This window comes from Pristiophorus japonicus, chromosome 1 (genome assembly GCF_044704955.1).
Source record: "Pristiophorus japonicus isolate sPriJap1 chromosome 1, sPriJap1.hap1, whole genome shotgun sequence".
Lineage (NCBI taxonomy): Eukaryota > Metazoa > Chordata > Chondrichthyes > Pristiophoridae > Pristiophorus > Pristiophorus japonicus.
In genome coordinates, this window is record NC_091977.1 from 44,173,928 (window position 1) to 44,192,900 (window position 18,973).

Consider the following 18,973-nt stretch of genomic DNA (forward strand, 5'->3'; position numbering starts at 1 on the left):
GGTCATTCTGGCGGGCGGGAGCACGAACTTAGAGGATTGTGCAGGAGGAAAATCCCATTTTTGGAGCCTCCGGCAAGGGCAGTTAGCAGGAAGTTGCACCGGCGGTATTTCACGGAGCAAAATCCAGCCAGGCAGGACCTGGGCGGCAGATGGGCCGTGTGTGAGCAATCTCAAACAAAAAAAATTTCAGGCAGTACCTCGGCGGCAGTGGTCGGGACTCTGACCAAGGTCAGGCCCCAACATTTAAAGTTTTACACCATTTAAAAAAAATTCTGTTTTTCGATTCTTCCTACCAAAGTGAATAACCTGACATTTCCCTACATTATACTCCAACTGCTCCGACCTGCTGATGGTCCTTGCAGGTCGCTGATTGGAGTCTGGGTAGGTACAGCAGGAGCGGCACAGTCGGGGTGAAGGAGCAGCGAGGTCGGGGTGAAGGAGCAGCGAGAGATTGCATGAGTTCAAGGCCCAGAGGAGGCGAGGGCCCAGGGGCAGCACGGGCCAGCCCACACTGCAATATGCGTGCACACTAGGTCAGTGCAGCAGAGCTGGTCTCCAGTCAGCTTGGTTAATCCTTGCCACTGGACGAAGACCTAGCTCTGTCAAGTCCGTGTGGTGGCTGGTGTGCAACGGCTACCACACATTAAAAAAATCCACGCACATGCATCTTCCACCCTTCACGATGTAGTTCGGGATCTGGAATATTAGGTCCTTCATTGAAACACCTGTGAACCTATCCCTTTTTGGTGTGGAAGCAAGTCATCCTCAGTACGAGGGACCGCCTATGATGATGATGACTCCAACTGCCACTTTATGGCCCACTCACTTAGTCTATCTATATCCTTTTGCAGACGCTTTGTGTTCTCCTCACAGCTTACTCTGCCACCTAGCTTTGTATCATCAGCAAATCTGGATACATTACACTCGGTCCCTTCATCTAGGTCATTAATATAGATTGTAAATAGTTGAGGCCCCAGCACTGATCCTTGCGGCACCCCACTAGTTACAGCCTGACAACCTGTAAAAGACTTGTTTATCCAACATTACTGTGAAGGGTATAGAGGGTGCAGAATTCCTAAAATGCATTCAAGAGAACTTTTTTAGCCAGCATATAGCAAGCCCAACACAGGAGGGAACGGTTCTGGGAATGAAGCTGGGCAGGTGGAGAGGGTATCAGTGGGAAAGCATTTAGGTGCTAGTGACCACAATTCAGTTAGATATAAGGTAGTTATAGAAAAGGACAAGATTAGACCAGGAATAAAAGTTCTAAATTGGGGAAAAGCCAACTTTGTTAAGCTGAGAAGTGATTTAGCCACATTGGACTGGAAACAGCTACTTGAAGGTAAATCAGTGTCAGAGCAGTGGGAGGCATTCAAGGAGGAGATCCGGAGGGTTCAGACCAAATATGTGCCCTTAAAGAAAAAGAGTGGGACTAATAACCTAGAGCCCCTGGGTGTCTAGGGACATATAGGGTAGGATAAAGAAAAAAAGGAAGGCTTACGACAGATACCAAGGGCTAAATACAGCAGAATCTCTGGAGGAGTATAGAAAGTCCAGGGGTGAAATCAAAAGGGGTATTAGGAAAGCAAAGAGAGCATGAAAAATTCATTGCAAGTAAAATCAAGGAAAACCCAAAGATGTTTTATAAATATATTAAGAGCAGGAGGATAACTAAAGAAAGGGTAAGGCCTATTAGAGACCATGAGGGTAATCTGTGATTGGAGGCAGAAGATATGGATATGGTTCTTAATTAATACTTTGCATCTGTTTTCACAAAAAAGAGAGGGGCAATGCAGACACTGTTATCGGGGAGGAGGAGTGTGAAATATTAGATGAAAGAAAGAGTGAGAGAGGAAGAATTAAGGGGTTTAGCAGCTTTGAAAGTGGATAAGTCCATAGACCCGGATGAAATGTATCCCAGGCTATTAAGCAAAGCAAAAGAGGAAATAGCAGATGCTTTGACCATCATTTTCTAATGCTCTCTGGCTTCAGGTATGGTGCCAGAGGACTGGAGGACTGCTAATGTGGTACCTTTTTTTAAGAAGGGAGAAGGGGCTAGACCGAGTAATTATAAGCCAGTCAGCCTAACTTCAGTAGTAGGAAAATTATTGGAAAAATTCCTGAAGGACAGGATAAATCTACATTTAGAAAGACACGGATTAATAGGGACAGTCAGCATGGATTTGCTAAGGAAAGGTCGTGTCTGACTAACTTGATAGAATTTTACAAGGAGGTAACCTGGAGGGTCGATAAGGACAATGAGTGTAGTGCAGTGTATAAGGATTTTAGCAAAGCTTTTGAGAAGGTCTCACATGGTAGATTGGTCACAAAAGTAAAAGCGCAGCATCTAGGGCAAAGTGGCAAGTTGGATCCAAAATTGGCTCAGAGGCAGGAAGCAAAGGGTAATGGTTGATGGGTGTTTTTGTGACTGGAAGGATGTTTCCAGTGGGGTTTCGCAGGGCTCAATATGTCCCTTGTTACTTGTGGTATACATCAATAATCTAGATTTGAATATAGGGGGTATGATTAAGAAGTTTGCAGATGATACTAAAATCGGCTGTGTGGTTGATAATGAAGAAAGCTGCGGACTGCAGGAAGATATCAATCAACTGGTCAGAACAGTGGCAAATGGAATTTAATGCAGAGAAGTGTGAGGTGATGCATTTGGGGAGGGCTAACAAGGAAAGGGTATATGCATTAAATGGTAGGACACTGAGAAGTATAGAGGAACAAAGGGACCTGGGAGTGCATGTCCACAGATCCCTGAATGTAGCAGGCCAGGAAGATAAGGTGGTTAAGAAGGCATACGGAATGCTTGCCTTTATTAGCCGAGGCATAGAATACAAGAGCAGGGGGGTTATGCTTGAATTGTATAAAACACTGGTTAGGCCACAGCTAGAGTACTGCATACACTTCTGGTCACCGCATTACAAGAAGGATGTGATTGTACTGGAGAGGGTACAGAGGAGATTTACGAGGATGTTGCTGGGATTGGAGAATCTTAGCTATGAGGACAGATTGGATAGGCTGGGTTTATTTTCCTTGGAACAGAGGAGGCTGAGGGGAGACCTCATTGAGGTGTATAAAATTATGAGGGGTCTAGATATAGTGGATAGAAAGGGCCTATTTCCCTTAGCAGAAAGGTCAACAACCAGGGGGCATAGATTTAAGGTGATTGGTACAAGGTTTGAAGGGGATTTGAGGGGAAATTTCTTCACGCAGAGGTTTGTGTGGGTCTGGAACTCACTGCCTGCAAGGGTGATAGAAGCAGAAACCCTCATCACATTTAAAAATTACTTGGATATGCACTTGAAGTACCATAACCTGCAGGGTTACAGACCTAGAGCTGGAAAGTGGGATTAGGCTGGGTGGCTCTTTGTCGATCGGCGTGGACACGATGGGCCGAAATGGCCTCCTTCCGTGTTGTAAACGTCTATGATTCTATGATCCCTACTCTCCGTTTTCTGTCCAGTAAGCAATCCTCTATCCATACTAATACATTACCTCTAATCCAATGATCCTTTATCTTGTGTAATAACCTTTTATGTGACACCTTAGTGAATGCCTTTTGGAAATCCAAATATACTACATCCACTGGTTCCCCTTTATCTACCCTGATAGTTACATCCTCAAAAAACTCTAATAAATTTGTCAAACACGATTTCCCTTTCATAAAACCATGTTGACTCTGTCTAATTATGTAATGATTTTCTAAGTGTTCCTCAACAATGGATTCCAGCATTTTCCCGACAACTGATGTCAGGCTAACTGGCCTGTAGTTCCCTGTTTTCTCTCTCCCTCCTTTCTTGAATAGCGGGGTTAAATTTACTACCTTCCAATCTGCTGGGACTGTTCTAGAATCTAGGGTCGATGAGGATAGCATGTTTGATGTAGTCTACATGGATGTTAACAAGGCCTTTGACAATGTCCCACATGGCAGGCTGGTCAAAAAATGTAAAAGCCCATGGGATCCAAGGGAAAGTAGCAAGGTAGATCCAAAATTGGCTCAGTGGCAGGAAGCAAAGGGTAATGGTCGACGGGTGTTTTTGTAACTGGAAGACTGTTTCCAGTGGGGTTCCACAGAGCTCAGTACTAGGTCCGTTGCTTTTTGTGGTATATATCAATGATTTAGACGTCAATGGAGGGGTCATGATTAAGTAATTTGCAGATGATACAAAAATTGGCCATGAGGTTGATAGTGAGGAAGATAGCTGTAGATTGCAGGAAGATATCAATGGACTGCTCAGGTGGGCAGAGTAGTGGCAAATGGAAATTAATCCAGAGAAAGAGGCCATATGGTACCTTCACCATAAGGTCTGCAGTGGTTCAAGAAGAAGGCCATCACCTTCTCAAGGCCAACTAGAGATGGGTAATCAATGCTGGCTTTGCCATTGATGCCCAAATCCTGATTTAAAAAACATACTTTGAACATTAGTGGGAACAAAACACACTTAAAGGGAGCAGTGCTCTGTGAATACTTTTACTCTAAAGTATTCCCCATGCCTATAACAACAGTCTAAACATACAGAAGAATGTCCGCCCCCCCCCCGCCCCCCCCAACCCCGTCAGTAAAATGGCATCGCAAGGAAACCTGCCATGTTGGGATCTGCTTGACAGAAAAGAGACGCTCAGGTAGTGTATCTAGAAAGTCTGATTCCATCTGGCAGGCATTAAGGTTTCTGGAGCAGCATCCTTTTTACTCCTGGATGCTAATCCCAGCAGTCAAATGCAATCAGATCTTCAGTATCTGAACATCCAAATCTAGGACGGCTGAAGTTGAAGCTAAATCCCAAAGAAAATTGAGCTCTCCGAATTTAATATCAATGCTAGTATGAACGCAGCAGGTTAAGCTCCAGTACATATATGCGAAATGCAGCCCAATTTTCCATCTTTTCTTGGAAAATAATCACTATTTCTACAGCTGTTTTAGATTGTATTCAAACAAAACTCGATCTCAGTTAATTTAGCTGAGGTACCCAAATCTTGAAGCATGCAAGTCCCAAACTAGGTCATCACACAACACTAAATTAATCATCTGCACAATGTACAGATGTTTCCAAAATGTTATGTAATTTCCCTGATGGCTTTTTCCAATTACTATTTATGCCATATACTTATAACATCTGATCTGCACAGCACATCATTTTTTTTTTGATATGATAAAGAACCTGACTCCATTTGTGATTTAACTGCTTCCATCACGCAGCCACTTCGGTGGTGTACAAACATACCCATCTCAAAGCAGTTTTGACTAAACTCAGGGTGGAAAGTGTTAACATTTTCAATTTCACAATGAGGTTACAAAGTTCCTCCTCCCCTCCCTTCATGTCCCTGCCCCCATTTTTAAAAGTTGTATAATTAGTATGGTCATTAGATTGCCGCAAATTATGACCTTTCAACTCACAAGGATTCAATTTGCATCCACTATTCAGAAACCACCTTTCTGTTAGAAGTTTTAATTTTGTGCTGGGATTTTGACGATTGCTCAATATACAGTGTATTTTTACATCATCATAGGCAGTCCCTTGGAATTGAGGAGGACTTGCTTCCACTCTTAAAATGAGTTTTTAGGTGGTTGAACAGTCCAATACGAGAACCACAGACTCTGTCGCAGGTGGGACAGATATTCGTTGAGTGAAGGGGTGGGTGGGACTGGTTTGCATAAGAACATAAGAAATAGGAGCAGAAGTAGGCCATTTGGCCCCTTGAGCCTGCTCCGCCATTCAATAAGATCATGGCTGATCTGATCCTGGACTCAACTCCACTTTCCCGCCAGCTCCCCATAACCCTTGGCTCCCTTATCGTTCAAATATCTGTCTATCTCCACCTTAAATACATTCAATGACTCCCATCTTCTTGTGTGTTCCTGTGCATTGCACCATCTGAAGTCTGCTCATCAGGGGTCTGCCAATGCTGCTGTGAAACTGGGAGGAGTGAGGACCATGCTCTGATTTGTCCCTCCTTCCCCGGTGGTAAGAGCCTAGCCTATGCTTGGTATTGTCCCCTCTCACCTCCGCTGAGATCAGTAAGGTTGAATCTGCACTTCACTGTTCTATGGGACAGGGTATGATGCTCCAGTGCATTGCTACACCTGTTCTTTTTAAGACAATTTGTTGTGCTCCTCTTCCTCTTGCGTCAGACAGTTAACTGCAAAAAGGTATTGAAATATTTCTAGATAAGCTCCAATACATACACAAATTCAGAGGAAAGTGCAAGGGATGATTTGCTGATGTGTTTTTAGCACTCCGCACTGGAGCTCACGCATCATCAAGATAGAACATCTGCTTGATGGCGAAGCAGGAGAAGTTATACCAGCTTTAAAATGTTCAGCTTGTTCTATATTACCGATAAGTGAAATGTTAACCAGGATATGCATAGTAACAGAGTAAATGGTATAGGATATGCTGTGACAGGAATTACGATGGTAATGTGCCTTCAATTACATCTATTGTTTTCACAGATATATAGAAAAACGCAAAGCCTGAGACCAGACTCCACTCGGAAACTCCCACACCACAGCACACTGTGCGTCAACCCCACTCGAAGAAAACCCAGCTAAGAGACGCATATGCAACTCAAGGTCATAGAACTGAGGTAGAGGATGGGACACAGGCCAATTGTTGCTGAGCAGAGGTCCAGCACTTTCATTGGCCATGAAGCATTGCTTCAGGATTCAGACATAAGAACATAAGAAATAGGAGCAGGCCATTTGGCTCCTCGAGCTTGCTCCACAATTCAATTAGATCATGGCTGATCTTCGAGCTCAACTCCACCTTACTGCACTATTCCCATATCCCTTGATTCCCTTAATATCCAAAAATCTATCGACCTCGGTCTTGAATATGCTCAACAACTGAGCATCCACAGCCCTCTGGGGTAGAGAATCCCAAAGATTCACAACCCTTTGAGTGAAGAAATTTCTCCGCATCTCAGTCCTAAATGGCCGATCCCTTATTCTGAAACTGTGACCCCTGGTTCTAGACTCTTCAGCAATGGGATACATCCTCCCTACATCTACCCTGTCAAACCCTGTAAGAATTATGTATGTTATAAGTACAGTGAGATCACTTCTCATTCTTCTAAACTCTAGAGAATGTAGGTCTAGTCTACTCAATCTCTCCTCATAGTACAATCCCCCCATCCCAGGAATCAGTTTGGTGAACCTTCGTTGCACTCCCTCTATGGCAAGTATATCCTTCCTTGGATAAGGAGACCAAAACTGTACACAATACTGCAGGTGTGGTCTCACTAGGGCCTATATAATTGCAGGAACACATCTTGGGGTCAAAATTGCCCCTTCCCTTAAGGCCTGTTACTGCCGGAAATTGCCAGCCACGCTGCGGAGTGGAATGGCCGCCGACTTTTTGTGGAATGGCCGCCATTTTGAAAATTCCGCTCCTGCGGTATCCCAGTGGTGACCCACTCCCCCCACTACCACTCCGCTGCTACTAATACATCATAAGTGCGTCATCAGATCGCACACCACCGAAGTGCCCACGAGAAAATCTTGCTGCCGCTGCTCGGTGCCACCAACAGCCTTTTCTGCCAGTGCACTGTGTTTGGAGTGCTTCTAAAATGGCGGTGCAGCTCCCATTAAAGGGGAAGACCTACTGCCATCTTATTTTTTTTGTCGGCCGACTGCCATGTCGGCCCGACAATTATGCTCCCAGGTTCGGCCGGGCCGGCAACAGACAGCCTGGCACCCCCTCTTGGGCACCAGGCCGCTGGCCTGGGCCGAAACCCTCCCTGGTGGCCCAGTGGACTGAACTTAAAGAATGGCAGCGGCTCTCCCCTTTAAGTGAAGGGGAGGGACGTGGTGACATAACCAGCCCTACGCCGATGAGTGACAGCAGAGGACAGTCCACCTGCCCCCCACTTCTGCCCCTCTAGTGTGCGAACTTCTGCCTCCGACGCACTTCCGCATCCTTTACGACCGACTTCCGGACAGCTGGAAAAAAAAAGGCAAAGAGCGGAATTTCGCTCAAGAGGCCACCGCATCCACTATGCCGGTAAAAACAGCTGAAACAGGGTAGGTGCTTCATATATCCGGCGGTGGGCAATTTCAGCTCCCTTTACTCTTATACTCAAATCCTCTTGTAATAAAGGTCATCATACCAATTGCTCTCTTACTTGTTTGCTGTACTAGTGATTCGTGTACAAGGACACCCAGGTCTCTCTGAACACCAACATTTTCCAATTTCTCACCATTTAAAAACTACTTTGCTTTTCTATTTTTCCTACCAAAGTGGATAACTTCACATTTCTCCACATTATATTCCATTTGCCATCTCCTAATGCTAGCTCAGGAAAGGAAACATGAGTCACTTATCGTCAAATTATGCTCTAAGGTCTAGGGACTGCTATAGACTTGACTTGCACTTATAGAACGTCTTTCACAACCACCGGATGTCCCAAAGTGCTTTACAGTCAATTAATTACTTTTTGAAGTGTAGTCACTGTTGTAATGTAGGAAACGCAGCCAGCCAATTTGCACACAATAAGCTCCCACAGCGATGTGATAACAACCAGATAATCTATTTTAGTGATGTTGGTTGAGGGATAAATATTGGCCAGGACACCGGGGATAACTCACCTGCTCTTCTTCGAAATAGTGCATGGGATCTTTTACATCCACCTGAGAGAGCAGACAGGGCCCTCGGTTTAACGTCTCACCCAAAGGACGACCTCTCCAACAGCACACCAACCCCTCAGCACTGCACTGGAGTAACAGCTTAGATTTTTGTGCTCAGTTCTCTGGAGTGGAACTTGAACCCACAATCTTCTGACTCAGAGGTGAGAATGCTACCCACTGAGCCACGGCTGACACTTTTATGCCGCTACAGAGGAAAGTTTATCTGTACTGCTGTCTGCCCTGTAGCATGAGCAAGACAACAGTTATCTGCAGTACTCTAGCAATGCAGGCCTTGGAAAGAGAGGGAGCATCTGTCACGATTAGTCAACCTGCTGCATTTGAGGCTATCGGGTCCAAACTCTGGGAAGTAACAGTGGTGGGATTCTCATCTTTTGGGAACAGCTATAGAGAGTTGGATTCTAACATCTCACGCCAGACCACGAGACTTTGTTTGCACAGATCAGTTCGCACAGCACAGAGCAGCAGATATCCGGTATCCCAGGGACACGCTTTCAAGCTTATGAAATGCTTGGCCATCTCATGCTTTTGCACATCCCCCTCGCACCAAGGTCAGAACTTCACACAGATCAAAGATTGTCTGGGTCAGTCATCATCATCATCATAGGCGGTCCCATGAACGAGGATGACTTGCTTCCACGAGAGTTCACAAATGCCTCAACGAAGGACCCGATGCTCCAGTCCCGAACTCCAGCCGAGGGGGTGGAAGATGCCTGTACATGAATTTTTTTTAACGTGTGGTGACCATTCCACATCAGCCACCACAAGGGCTTGACAAAGATAGGCCGTAGCACATTGAAGTCACGGAAACACTCCTTACCTGAATCTCAAGAAGATTCCTTGGACCCCTCTAAGGCAGTCAACACACATGCTCCTTCCATCAGGAATGCACTTAAGTGTTGCTCACAGGGCATATCACACATAAAAGTTAACCAAATATATCACAGAACCCACATTGACTACAAGTGTCATATACCAATGAACCCAGTCTAGTCTGCATGTGACTCCAGCCCCACAAGAGATGCTTGACTTTTAATGCCCTCTGAAGTGGTCTAGCAAGCCACCCAGTTGTAAACAATTGCTATGAAGATCAATAATAAAAAGTAATTGGGAGAAGGATTAGAGGGGAGTTGAGGAGAACCTTTATCACCCAGAGGGTTGTGGGGGTCTGGAACTCACTGCCGAAAGGGTGGTAGAGGCAGAAACTCCCATCACAAAAGTACTTGGATATGCACTGAGGGCTACGGACCAAGAGCTGGAAAGTAGGATTAGGATGGATAGCTCTTTATCAACCAGCACAGACACGATGGGCTGAATGGCCTCCTTCTGTGCCATAAACTTTTATGATTCTAGAACTGATTCAAACAGGTATTAGGTTAAATTCCTGTTTCAGGCATAGGTAAAGGATGCCTCATGTTCGTCCTTACATAAAATGGCACTTATGGCCGGAAATGTGCACACGTGCCCTGCCTGCCATATGGAGGTCTTAGTAGTCCGAGCAGCATCTGAAAAATGGGCCAATTTCTAGGCCATTGTCTTTTAATCACAAAATGGAGTGCTTTGCACAAGATTGAACCAGGACACAATTTCACTTGGTATAGCTTCCCTAACAAACACTATTAGCACAAGCAATGTAGCAAGGAAAAGGCCTATTCTGGGCAAGATTCAAACGTGAGCTGGGAGAGCACCCAGTGTAAGAACCTCAATTTTGGTTCAAGAACGGATAGATTGCCATTGATTGCAGCTTTGTAGTTAACCTAGAATTACCTGTATTACTCTAGATAATCTGGAGGAATTTGGGATGCATGCAAGACACAGAAAAATGGGTCAAGAATGTCCTCCCATCGGAGATGTACTAGTAGTGGAGGACTTTTGTACGTCCACTCTAACCCTGATCACGGGCCCATCTAATGTGCATGGTGTGCTCCTGTAGGAATTCCAGCCGCCCAACTGCAAAATCCCATGGTACTTTAACACCAGAGATGAAGCTGGGCAAACAGATGAGCAAATGTACTGGGCTTATTTGAATATTTTTAGGCACGCTCCCATTTTAACATAGAAACATAGAAATATAGAAAATAGGTGCAGGAGTAGGCCATTCGGCCCTTCGAGCCTGCACCACCATTCAATATGATCATGGCTGATCATTCACCTCAATACCCCTTTCCTGCTTTCTCTCTATACCCCTTGATCCTTTTAGCCATAAGGACCACATCTAACTCCCTTTTGAATATATCTAACAAATTGGCCTCAACTACTTTCTGTGGTAGAGAATTTCACAGGTTCACAATTCTCTGAGTGAAAAGTTTCTTCTCATCTCGGTCCTAAATGGCTTACCCCTTACCCTTAGACTGTGACTCCTGGTTCTGGACTTCCCCAACATCGGGAACATTCTTCCTGGATCTAACCTGTCCAATCCCGTCAGAATTTTATATGTTTCTTTGAGGTCCCCTCTCATTCTTCTAAATTCCAGTGAATATAAGCCTAGTCGATCCAGTATTTCTTGATATGTCAGTCCTGCCATCCCGGGAATCAGTCTGGTGAACCTTTGCTGCACTCCCTCAATAGCAAGAATGTCCTTCCTCAGACTAGGAGACCAAAACTGTCCACAATATTCAAGGTGTGGCCTCACCAAGGCCCGTTAAGACCTCCCTGCTCCTGTACTCAAATCCTCTCGCTATGGAGGCCAACATGCCATTTGCCTTCTTCACCGCCTGCTGTATCTGCATGCCAACTTTCAATGACTGATGTACCATGACACCCAAGTCTCCTTGCATCTCCCCTTTTCCTAATCTGTCACCATTACAACATAAATGTAAGTTGGTGCTGTTGCTGTCATCGTGGAATGGGAAAGGAAGCAAAAGTGGAAGACCCAAAACTAAAGACACAGAGATACACATTGAAGCATTAGTCAGTGGAACAAAAGAAAAATAACTTTGATTAACAATGCAAAAATGAAGGTTTTTTTTTAAGCCAACTCTTAAACTGCCACCTGTGGACCTTCAAATTGTCTTTTGCCTCTTCTAGCGCCTAGTAACTCTGAAAACCTGTGTGTACTGATGTCAGTAACGTCCAGCGTAAGTGAAGCAGAAATATCAAAACATATGCCTCATGATGTCACTGTGCCAATACTGTGGGAGGGACACATCAGGCGTAACTGACATCAGAAAATACATCAGATGGAAAAAGGGAGGGAGATTTTCTAATGCCATTTGCCAGAAGACCACCCAAAATTGGGCAGTAAATTCAAAGAAATAGCAGACTCCCAATATGGTATTTCAAAATGTCCTACCCCAAAACGTCAATGGCATCTGAAACGGCAGTTATAAAGTTTTGTTCTGATGGATTGTCGTAGTATTCTCGACAGTAGGTCGGCTTCACACTCCGAATCTCAACGTCGCATCCTGATTCCAAAAAAATCAACAGTAGTTCATTAGTTTTTTTTTGTTTATAACGGATATATTCACCGATCCTGCACTCCCAGCACAGAGACACACATTGGACATAGAGCCAAAGCACTGTCGCACTGATTCTCTGAGGTACACTCCCTTTGAGCGTGATCTCCCACTGCGAGCCCAGGATCGGCCAATTCAATGAGCATCTAAATACGAACACAACAATGAAAAATGAATGAACGAGAAACTAGACTGTTAACCTAACATCTGTGGTTGGGAAAACGTTGGAGTCCATTATTAAAGAAGCAACACAGGACATTTGGAAAAACATAATTCGGTCAGGCAGAGGCAGCATGGATTTAAGAAGGGGAAGTCATGTTTGACAAACTTGCTGGAATTCTTTGAGGATGTAACGAATAGGGTGGATAAAGGGGAACCAGTGGATGTGGTGCACTTGGACTTCCAGAAAGCATTTGACAAGGTGCCATATAAAAGGTTACTGCACAAGATAAAAGTTCACTTGGTTGGGGGTAATATATTAGCATGGATAGAGGATTGGCTAACTAACAGAAAACAGAGAGTCGGGATAAATGGTTCATTCTCTGGTTGGCAATCAGTAACTGGTGGGGTGCCGCAGGGATCAGTCTGGGACCCCAACTATTTACAATCTATATTAACGACTTGGATGAAGGGACGGAGTGTAATGTAGCCAAGTTTGCCGACGATACAAAGATGGGAGGAAAAGCAATGTGTGAGGAGGACACAAAAAATCTGCAAAAGAACATAGACAGGCTAAGTGAGTGGGCAAATGTTTGGCAGATGGAGTATAATGTTGGAAAGTGTAAGGTTATGCACTTTGGCAAAAAAAAAAATCGAAGAGCAAGTTATTATTTAAATGGAGGAAAGTTGCATAGTGGTGTGGTACAGTGGGACCTGGGGGTACTGGTGCATGAAACTTAAAAGGTTAGTAGGCAGGTACAGCAAGTGATCAGGAAGGCCAATGGAAGGGGATGGAGTATAAAAGTAGGGAAGTCTTGCTACAGTTATACAGGGTATTGGTGAGGCCAAACCTTGAATACTGCGTGCAGTTTTGGTTTCCATATTTAAGAAAGGATATACGTGCTTTGGAGGCAGTTCAGAGAAGGTTCACTAGGTTGATTCCGGGGATGAGGGGGTTGACTTATGAGGATAGGTTGAGTAGGTTGGGCCTCTACTCTTTGGAATTCAGAAGAATGAGAGGTGATCCTATCGAAATGTATAAGATTATGAGGGGACTTGACAAGGTGAATGCAGAGAGGATGTTTCCACTGAGAGGGGAGACTAGAACGAGGGGGCATAATCTTAGAATAAGGGGCCGCCCACTTAAAACTGAGATAAGGAGGAATTTCTTCGCTCAGAGGGTTGTAAATCTGTGGAATTCGCTGCCTCAGAGAGCTGTGGAAGCTGGGTCATTGAATAAAGTTAAGACAGAGATAAACAGTTTCTTAACCGATAAGGGAATAAGGGGTTATGGGGAACGGGCAGGGAAGTGGCCCTGAGTCCATGATCGGATCAGCCTTGATCGTATTAAATGGCGGAGCAGGCTCGAGGGGCCGTATGGCTTACATATGCTCCTATTTCTTATGTTCTTACGTTAATTCACATGCTCGCATCAAATGTATGATCACAAAACAATAGATGATCTATCTCATGAAACAGATCAAACAATACATTCCAATGAGGCATATAAAAAATACTTTTCTTTAAGAGATTTGTAATTCTGGAGAGGAAATGTTCTTCATCGGGTGATAGGATTAGATAAAAAGGGTGGGAGGAGGCTCATAAGGGGCATAAATGCCAGCATAAACCAGTTGGGCCAAATGGCTTGTTTCTGTGCTGTAAATTCCATGTAATTCACAAACCACTGCTATTACCATGGGTTGCTGGGCACCAGTTAAGGTTACTGCTTTACAAGAGGAAAATTCGAGCCCTGAAATTACACGGGTAAGATATAAACATGCACTTAAATTCATTTGTTTGCAGTTGCTCTGTTATTTTAACAGAGACCTTAACCCATTTATTTTAAACAGATTAATGTTCCCATGCAGAATGGAAAGGGTTCAGCTAATCGCATTGTTTGCAAATAAATAAATATATCCCCTTGGTGTCATCTCAGGGCCTTAGAATACTATTGGACTCCCTTCACTCTTCCAAAAGGAAGGAAAGGAAGGAACTTAATTTCGGGAGCACCTCTCACACTGCCAGGATGTCTCAAATCCCAAATTGATACTGAAGTATGGTCACTGTTGTGCAGTAGACAAACATGGCAGCCAACCTTCACACAGAAAGATCCCACAAACAGCAATGAGGCGGATGACCAATTACAGTGAGGTTGGTGAGGGTATCAGGTTTACAACTGGCTAGCTTGCATATTTCTCATTTTCCTTTAATATAAATGAAATATCCAGCCTCTTTGGACAGAAATGGTATCGGTACAATGCATCCTCTGACAGGGAGAATAAAGTATCATGCAAGAGGTTAGTGAGCATGTGCTGATAATAAACATGTTGCCTGTGAACTAACATCTGCAGCCAGTTCCATATAGAAATATTTCTTACCCAGCCAGCTCTTGGATACTGAGGCTTTTCCTTATTAGCTGCACTTATTCTTAGAAACATAAAACTTACTAACCAATCAGCATTGCTTACGGGTGAAAAGGGACTTGGGGGCAGTCACTGCCAGAGGCTGAGAGAGTGCTAATGGTTTTTGTTGCCTTCACGCGATGTGTAAATCATCACTGTTTCCTGCTAAGAAACTGATGAGCAGGAGATCCAAGCACGAGGTGCAAGAGTCAGAATAAGAGTGGCAGAATCAATTTGATTTCAGCAGTGAAAGCTGGTACTAGCTCCTTTAATTCAATCAAAGTACGTCAATTAAAAACCAGCTTCATTAACAGAAATTATGTGTCAGCTTAACTTGGCACGAAGTTTCAACAACTCGTCACTTTTCTCCAGACAGTTCGCGTGAGGGAGGAGCAAAGGTACACAATTCAAAAACAAACATTCTGTGGGATAGGTTCAAATGTGTGGTCGACTCATCATCTGCTTTTGAAGGTAGCGGACAGTTATTTAAATTTGCAAACCCCGGTTCTGGAGGGGCTAGGTTGCTGCAATAATGGGAATTCCATCAGAGCTGGCCGCGCACCGCCATCGTAACTTTGCCGGAAATGTGGCGGATGCTCCGTTCATGCACGTAAATGGGGTTTTTGCCACACTTCCACCAAATTACGGCAGCGGAGCAGGACCAGCTCTGAGGAATATATGTTCAGTTCTTACTATTTATTTGCTTATTTATTTATGGTTCAAGACATTTCTTTGGTCCAGTGCAGCAGTGGGCAAAGTACGGCCCGCCAAATCATTCTACCCAGCCTGCTGGATGGGACGGAAATAGAACGCGAGCATGAGCTCGAGCTGCACATTAGTCTATCTACTTTCACTTCTCATGGATCAGAGACAGACCTATTAAAATTAATAGTTTGCAAAAGCGATTCTCTTTGACCCGATCTTAAAACGATCTGTTCCGTAATTCTGGGCCCCAATGGCAGATGTCTGTATCCAGATTGCACTGCGTACTCGAATATGCCCTATACATTTTAGAGTGGAGTCATGGCTGCCCATCTCCTCAAATCTTTTACCGAAAAAAGTGACCGGTGCTGCATCTTTCCTCTCCCCGTATCCAGAGTACGATGGCAGGGGAGTTCTCATCTGGCACCAATTGGGACGGAATTATTCATCTTTGCATAAAGATGACTGACATGGGAAATTGATGCTGACACAGGCTCTAAAGAGGGTACAGTTCTATTTCACAACACTGATTTACAGAGACCAGAAGATACCACAACATTGACAACTATTATCTTTGATTAATTTCTAAGCAGTATCGAATACATGTTGTGTATGTAAGATAGCAGCGGATGACTATCTGAATTAATGGGGCAGAATTTCCGATGTCCCGGGACCGAACAAAGTTTCTACGGACCCGGGAAGGCATAGGAAAAGCCGGTTTTTAGCACGCAATGCGCATGCGCTGAACACCGGCTTTTCGGATCTGTCAAGCTGGAACTTTACAGATCGTAGCCAGATCGGGAGCGAGGACATGTGTACTGGCAAGATTGGGCTATTTACCCATGTCTTGCCCGGCAAATGTCCTCAAAAATCTTGCACCTGTAAAAGCAGACGCATAGCCTACTTTTATAGGCGCAAGAGTTTTAAAACACAATAAAAGCATTGTAAAATAAAATTAAAAACACATAGGGCTAGACTTTCCACTAGGTGGCTAAAGCCCAAAAAAATGGGCCTTGTTCCAGCGATATGGGACGTATCGCCCGTGCTGATCGCCGGCACAAGGCCTATTTTTTTTTGCAATTTTCCACTCGGCCTTACCCCGGCGATGTCAAATGGGCGATCTGATTTTTCGGCGATCGCCCAAAAAAAGAGGAAGTGAAAAAAAATCTTCCCTAGCTATTCTGCGCATGTGTAGCTTGATTTTTTTTTGGTTGATTTTCTTTGCCGTGTTTTGAGAGGTCAAAGGGTCATCACACATGCTCAGCAACACTGGGAGGGTCGGAGAGAGAGATAGAGAGAGGAGAAAGGCGTTTTCGGTTGTATGGTTGCATTGTTTGAATTTATCTGCCAAAATTAGACATCATTCGATTTTTTTCCGCATTTTAAAATCTTTGAAATACTGATAAGTACAGTGATAATCTTTTTGGAAGTTTAAAACTTTGAAGTACTTAGAATTCAAGTTAAAAATTTCTCAGTAGCATTTAATTGTAGAAAATGGAGGATCAAGTGAAAAGTGAAGAGCCAAGCCCTTCAGCGAGGAGACCAATGAGGCCCTCGTGAATATAGTTAGCACGAGGTGGGAGGATCTGTCACGGGGTGGGCATGGGAAACCTCCACCCCGTGCATATAGGAGGATTTGGGCAGAGATTTCCGACGTTGTCACGTCGGCATCGAATGAAGCGCGCACACCGGACCAGTGCTGCAAAAGATGGAATAGCCTACTGGCAGCTGCCAGAGTAAGTTGAAATTTACATTTAAAATCATCCATATGTATTATTTAATGATGTATGGAAATTGTAATTAGAATCAGCAATGTTATTTTGTTACAGTAAAATATAATTAAATTATGAATAAATTTATGCACCCCAGCATAAAGTTGAATCTTATAGTATGAAATATTTTATTCGTATGCAATGTAAATTTTTACTTGAACATTTAAATCTGTCAGTCTTAAATGTTTCTTGCCAAATCCATTAGCTTATGCCATGCAATGTTATCTTATCATTTACAGAAGAAGATATCTATCAACCACAGAGAGCAGCGTAGGATGGGCGGTGGCTCTGCTATGCTCCATTCATTAAGTGGATACGAGGAGCTTGCAGTGGCCGTGGTGGGGACTGAAAGCCATTCGGTCACAACCCGTGGTGTGGCCAAACCCACCCTTGAGTCACGTGAGTAATGAGATCTGTGCAGTATGCAATGTGTGAAACATTAGTAAATACTAAAAATATCTTAGTTACGCATTTAATGTTATGCAATTATAATGCAATTTGCTATATGATTGTGATGTACTATTGATCTTCAAATGAGGTCATGCTAGGCCTGGTGAACCCTTGTGCATATGGGGTAATGGAAAGCATTGTAATTTTTTGAGTTATTGAAAAATTGATATGTATTGATTTGAATTGTTATACGTTGTTTAAAAATTTCATTTGTCTTTCTCAGGTCAAGTGTCAGTGGACACATCCACTACTATTAAACCTTCACAAACTTCGCAGGAGGAAGAGGAAGAAGAGGAGCCACTGCAGACTCCTGCTGTGCATGAACAAGAGGAGCAGGAGGAGGAGGAAGACGATATTTTTTTTGTGGTGGGGGGAACAACCTGCGGCTATCCCTATTGAGATGGATGAGGCACCGGGACCAAGCGGTGTGCAGGTGGTGATGCCAAGGTGCGTGACATTGCAAACGCCGACCCCACGGAGGTCCGGTCAGCGGGCTATGCAATCGCCTACCACGGAGGATCAGACGGAGAGCTTGTTATCCCTGTGCAGGGAGACGGTCACGATCGGTCGCCACCTTATCCAGGGGTTCGCGAGTTTCTCAGCAAATTGGAGCCAGTTCTCCACAACTTGGAGCGAGTTCTGCACGCGCTTCTCCAACTGGTCTTCTGAGCAGTCACAGACTGCTCGGGAGACGTCGGAGGCGATTCGGCAGCAGACAGCCTCAACAAATGCCCTACGGCATGCGTTGCTGACTGGACATGGCGCTGCACCCCAAGGTGTCGTGTCCACTTGCAGCGAGGCCCCAAGCACACAAGCGAATACGGAGGACACAGTTCCTCCTGACTCTGAAGTGGAGCCTCAGGCTTCTGCTCCCACTCCGTCACCTTCACCACGGCAGGATGTCTTGCCATCACACACAGCACATGTTCGTGTAACTGCCACTGGCTACTGCTCTTCGGGAAAGGTGTGGTGCTAGATCGCCGGGCTGATTAAGCTCCCCTATGTCCTCTCCTGCCTGACCCACCTCTGCATCCTCGCCGGCTGCCTCTTCTGTCTCATCTCCTTCTGGAGGTGGACCTGCAGCATGATCTGGCATTATTTGTCCTCTCTTTATAGCTAGGTTATGCAGCATACAACATACCACAATAAACTCTGCTACCTGATCAGGGTGGTACTGCAGGCTGCCTCCAGAATGATCCAGGCATCTGAAGCGCTGCTTTAGGACTCCAATTGTCTTTTCAACAATGTTGCGAGTCGCTATGTGACTTTCATTAATACCGTTTCTGTGCTTCAGTGACAGGATTACGCAGAGCAGTCATCAGCCAACTGGCAAGGCCATAGCCTTTATCCCCCAGCATCCAACCGTGACCTTCTGGCTGATTG

At 44.6% G+C, this 18,973-nt stretch overlaps 1 protein-coding gene and 1 long non-coding RNA gene across 2 annotated transcripts in view; one reads left to right on the forward strand and one right to left on the reverse strand.

Moving 5' to 3' along the window:
* Nucleotides 1–6,797, forward strand: part of LOC139278806 (uncharacterized) — a 64,397-nt gene extending 57,600 nt beyond the window's left edge. Inside the window, exon 3 of the long non-coding RNA XR_011596355.1 lies at nt 6,461–6,797. This is a non-coding gene — a long non-coding RNA (uncharacterized lncRNA). The remainder of the gene's footprint in view (nt 1–6,460) is intronic.
* enpp6 (ectonucleotide pyrophosphatase/phosphodiesterase 6) overlaps nt 1–18,973 on the reverse strand; it is a 100,306-nt gene that overhangs the window by 48,206 nt on the left and 33,127 nt on the right. The window contains exon 3 of the mRNA XM_070897875.1: nt 11,943–12,054. Coding sequence (XP_070753976.1) covers nt 11,943–12,054 — 112 coding nt within the window. The remainder of the gene's footprint in view (nt 1–11,942; nt 12,055–18,973) is intronic.